Genomic DNA, 5205 nt, shown 5'->3' on the forward strand with positions numbered 1-5205 from the left:
ACACACACACACACACACACACACACACACACACACACACACACACACTCTGCGTATCTGAGCGCGCCCCTCGCACTGGGTCTTACCTTGCACCTTCTTCAGGATTTTATATGTGAAGAGATTTTTATATAGACTTTTTCCTTTTTTTTTTCTCCCCCAAACACTTTGTACTTTTTAAAAAGCAATTCCTGGTGGCCATGTGCCTCCAACACTGGCTCCCCCTCCGTCTCCAGCCTCCTGCTTGGGCTTCTGGGCCCATGGCCCTGCCCCCGGGTCTAGCAGTGTCCATGGCAGGGTTGTCTCTGATGGCAGAGGCAAGGAGCCAGCTACCCTCCTCCTACCCTACCCCCCACTAACTACTTTCTTCCCTGGGGGGACCCACACCCTGGGACTCTGGACTGAGGGACAGATGGACAGAGGGAGCCAGCCGCTGTTCTCATGGCCCCACCTCCTTCTCTGAGGGGTGCTGGGTGTGGAAGCGCTGGAGCCGCCCCATGAAGGCGTTTCTCTCCTGCTCCATCTTCCTTCTTAACTTAATAAAATGTTTCAGCAGCTCTGGTGTCCTGGATGGCTGGGGTAGGGCGGGTTATGGAGGTTGGGGTTTCTTAACCCCCTGCTCCCCACCCTAGCACTCCACCCTTCCTAGAGGGTGGCGGGTGGCATGTGGGCTTCTGAGGGTGGAGCTGAGAATCGACTTCCTCCAGCAGACTCCACGTTGGGTTTGCATACCAGCACCACCAGCACCACTACCACCAGGGAGCTTGTTAGAAACACCAGGCTCCACCCAACCTACTGACTGAGAGCCTACACTTGAACACGCTCCCCAGTGATTCACGTGCACCTCAAAGTCTGAGAAGCCCTAGAGCAGGTGCTGGGCCCAGGCCTTGGAAAGAGGNGGTCCCCTCTGTAATATCCCATGCTTCTCTGCCCTGCTTCCAGCCATTGAAGCCATGAAGAAGGCCTACCAGGAGGAGCTGAGCCGGGAGCTGAACAAGACACGGAGTTTCCAGCAGGGCCCAGATGGCCTCCGGAAGCAGCACCAGTAAGATGGCACCTGGGTCCTGGGGTCTGTGGGCTGGGCCTCGCTCTGAGCCAGGGGCCCAGCTGCTCACACTGGTGGTTATGAGGCAGGGACCTGTGCTGAGGCCCTTTGGAAAAGGATACTTCAGTTTGCCCCCAGTTCTGACTCTAGTATAGTCATGTAGTACAGGAAATGGAAGCAGCGGGACCTCAGCCAGACCTCCATGCCATCCACTTAGGCAGTTCCTCAAGCCCCTTCTTGTCTAACTGGTCTCAGCCTCCACCCTCTTCCCCTCATTCGTGTCCCCTAGAGCTGAGCTACAGTATTACCCTCAGCCATTCAGGGTCCCTCCCTGCCACAGAGCACAGTTCTGGAATGTTGGGGCTATGGAAGCTTTAGACATGGGCTCTTCCAACCCACACCCTGATGTAGGAGGTACCTGCAGCCCAGAGAGGCTGTTACAGGTTCACAGCCTTACAGCAGGCTAAAGGCACAACTAGGGCAGGAACGCAGGAGTCCTGAGCTGCTGAGTCTGCCATGACCTGACTCTGAGCTTGGGGAGAGCAAGTGAGCCCATGCCACCCTTCCCCTCCTCTGCCCTGGGCAGGTCAGATGTGGAGGCACTGAAGCGGGAGCTGCAGGTGCTATCGGAGCAGTACTCACAGAAGTGCCTGGAGATTGGAGCCCTGACACGGCAGGCTGAGGAGCGCGAGCACACGCTGCGGCGCTGCCAGCAGGAGGGCCAGGAGCTGCTGCGCCACAACCAGGTGGGCCTGGCCCCAGGGTGCGGGTGGGGGAGCATGGGTGGCCCCAGCAGCCCTGCACTGACCATCCCAACCCCTCCAGGAGTTGCATGGCCGCCTGTCCGAGGAGATTGACCGGCTGCGTGGCTTCATTGCCTCGCAGGGCACGGGTAGTAGCTGTGGGCGCAGCGAACGGAGCTCCTGTGAGCTGGAGGTGAGCGACACTCCAGGCAGCCCAGCCAGTCCCTGTGGCCTGGGCATGGGGAGAGAACCTGATAGGCTGGGTCTTCCCTGCAGCACGGCTCTGAGGGCCTGGGCCCCAGTGAGGAGATGCCAGCACAGCTAGGAAGGACACCTGCTGTGTGCCCAGCACTACTGCAGCCAGAGTCCAGCCCCTCCATCCCGGTCCTCCACTTACCTGTTGTGTGATGAGTGCAAGTCCCCTCACCTTTCTGGGCCCCGGTCACTCATCTGTAAAATGGAGCTAGCACCTTTCCTACTGGGAGATGATGGAGTGAGAAAATGGGTGTGTGATTCTAGGACCACCCTGGTATTTTATTTTATTTTACAAACATTTATATACGGCTTTACTCCGTGCCTGGGACTTCTAGAAGCCCTTTGCATTTTAACTCACTGAATCTTCATAACAGTCCTAGGAAGTACATGCTGTTACTATCCCGGTTTTACAAATGAGGAAACTGAGACAGAGAGGTCAAGTACCTTGCCCAAAGATGCACAGTTGGTCGACTGTGGGAGCTGGGATTTGAACCTGGCATTCTGGCCTCAGAGTCGAAGCCTTTAAGCCTCCCCAATCTGGCTGAACCTGCCTCCATGGTCAAGTCAAGATAGCAACACCTGGCCCTCAGTGTTTGGGGAGGGTTTAATGAGATAGTCCAAAGGGAGTCCCAGCCTCTTGCTTCAGAGTAGGACCACGCTATGGCCTGTTTTTGTCTTCTTTGCCCTCAAGTTGAGAGCCTGGTGCTATGATTTGGACAGGGGCAAGACAGCAAGCAGAAATCAGAGGGCTTCCTGGAGGAGTCTGTCCCTGGGATGTAGTGGGTCTCAGTGCATGTTGGGAGCTGCATTCTAGGGGCCTGAGGCAGGGAGAAGCCAGTCTGCAGGGTGCGGTGGGCTGGGTAGCTCTGGCTACTGGCCCTGGATCAGCCTGGCACCCATGACCCCAGGTGCTGCTGCGAGTGAAGGAGAACGAACTTCAGTACCTGAAGAAGGAGGTGCAGTGCCTCCGGGACGAGCTCCAGATGATGCAGAAGGTAGGTCCCGGCCAGCTGAAGTGGGTATCAATGGGTGGGGAACCTCTGGGTCCATCTGGATGCCCCATCCTGTGAGCACCCACTCTGTGCCACGCACTCCTCTTGCCATTCCCACAGAGGTATCATGATCCCCATTTACAGACAAAACTGAGGCTAAGAAAGAGTAAGTGACGTGGCCAAGGTCACACTTGCTTTTATTTATTCAGCAAATATTTATTGAGCATCTGCTACATGCCAGGCACCATGCTAGGTACTGGGAGACAGCGGTGAACAAAAAAGGTCAAAATCCCTTCCCACGCGGAGTGTGCATTCCAGTGCAGAATTAGCCACATTGCTAGCAGTTGGGAGGGCTGGGATCTGTAAGTCTGGCTTGCCTGGTGCCATGTTCCTGTGTCTGACACCCTTCGTGTGTTGGTGGCTCTGGGAGCATGTGTGAGCCAGACTCATGGAAAAGGCCCACACACTGGGCCAGGCTGACTTGGGTCTCCTCCCAGCCACTCGCTGCCATGTGATCTTGGGCAAAAGCTTCACCTCCCTGAGCCTCAGCTCTCATCTTGAGCAGGATGTAAAGGGTGCTGAAACCTGTGTTCCTGGGTGGTGCTGGGAGGGGTTTGCCCAGGGCTGGGGGCCGCCTAGGAGGGCCACCAGGAGGGACAAGGCCACGAGGGCTGTGGAGGGGCCCGGCTGCTTCATGCTGGCCAGCAGGGAGCATAGTGGGCAGGGCCAGGTGGGGAGGGGTTTGTGCTCTCATAACCCCTCCCTGCCCCCCAGGACAAGCGCTTCGCTTCAGGAAAGTACCAGGATGTGTATGTGGAACTGAACCACATCAAGACACGGTCGGAGCGGGAGATCGAGCAGCTGAAGGAGCACCTGCGTCTTGCCATGGCTGCCCTGCAGGAGAAGGAGGCGATGCGCAACAGTGTGGCCGAGTAAAGGTGGGCACCACCGGGCCGGCACCACCGGGCCGGCAGGAGTGAGGCCAGGCAGGGCACCGGGCCTGGAGGTGTGAGCTCAAGGCTCATCCACACCCGACTCGCTGTGCCACCTGGCCCAGGGCACTTCCCTCTCCTGGCCTCTGTTTCTTTTTCTGTAAATAGGAACAGTGACACCAGCAACGTGGGGTTGTGGGGATCAATCAGACTCAGCCAGGGGCTGCTTTGTAAACTCGAGCATGTTTCTGCAGAGGTGGGGAAGTACGGTTTGGGATCTGAGTATTACCATGTCCCCCCGTGTGACAGCGGTGCTTCTTTTTTTTTTAGCTGAGCCATCCTGCCACCTGTTGGCAGCTCAGCTTGGGCCGGGAATCGAACCGGTGACCCTATTGCTCAGAGCTCACACTCTTGAGCAAGCTCTTAACCAACTGAGCCACTCGGCCGGCCCAGCAGCACTTCTTAACATTGTGCCATAGCCACAGCCTGATTATTCCACGCCCCTCCTCAGGGCTGACAGTGCCCCTGGCTGATCTCCCTGGTCTTGGATGGCAAATCCAGCGTGCCTGCCCCACTTCAGACCCAGCAGCAGGCACGTATCACTAATCACAGCAACCTTTCCACTGAGCTTCACACTTTGACACCGCTGATCAAGGACAGCTTCCTCTTTCTGACAAGTCCTGTAGACTTCTTAGAGGCCACCCTGTGAGCCAGACTGTTTGGGGAGCAGCCCGGAGGAGGAGCTGTGGAGGAGATCTGGCCCAGCCTTTGGGGCCAAGAGGCATTGGAAGGACCTACCCTTGCCGGCCAAAGCCACGCTGGGGCTCAAGGACAAGGCCGGCGCTTCTTTAGCCCTCAGCTTCCCCACTCTTGTCTTCCAGGTCCTTATGGTCCAACCCCGCTGCAGACCCCTGAGCCCAAGGCGACCAGTTGCCCTCCTTCCCTGCTGGATGGAAGTCAGAAGCCAAGCTTTCTCCTCACCCTCTGTGGGCCACACATGCAGTCATACCCACCACACAGTCACAGGCACACACACATGCACCGGCACACACACACTGTGCACGAATAAGCACAGACACACACAGGCACACACACAAGCACACACTACACACACACAGTCACACACTGCACACAAAAGCACACACACACACACACACTGCACGAATAAGCACACACACACACATACACTGCACATACACAGTCACACACTGCACACAAAAGCACACACATACACACTGCAC

General features: G+C 57.0%; 1 protein-coding gene across 1 annotated transcript in view; it reads left to right on the forward strand.

The window, feature by feature from the left end:
- The window catches only part of LOC109394507 (TRIO and F-actin-binding protein-like), a 24421-nt gene extending 19365 nt beyond the window's left edge, over positions 1 to 5056 (forward strand). Inside the window, exons 9-14 of the mRNA XM_019664626.1 lie at positions 940 to 1042; positions 1629 to 1788; positions 1868 to 1978; positions 2949 to 3035; positions 3807 to 3970; positions 4846 to 5056. Coding sequence (XP_019520171.1) covers positions 940 to 1042; positions 1629 to 1788; positions 1868 to 1978; positions 2949 to 3035; positions 3807 to 3968 — 623 coding nt within the window. The 3' untranslated portion in view covers positions 3969 to 3970; positions 4846 to 5056. The remainder of the gene's footprint in view (positions 1 to 939; positions 1043 to 1628; positions 1789 to 1867; positions 1979 to 2948; positions 3036 to 3806; positions 3971 to 4845) is intronic.
- The last annotated feature ends 149 nt before the right edge of the window (positions 5057 to 5205 follow it).

The sequence above is a fragment of the Hipposideros armiger genome, unplaced genomic scaffold (assembly GCF_001890085.2).
Source record: "Hipposideros armiger isolate ML-2016 unplaced genomic scaffold, ASM189008v1 scaffold_426, whole genome shotgun sequence".
In the NCBI taxonomy this organism is placed as follows: Eukaryota; Metazoa; Chordata; class Mammalia; order Chiroptera; family Hipposideridae; genus Hipposideros; species Hipposideros armiger.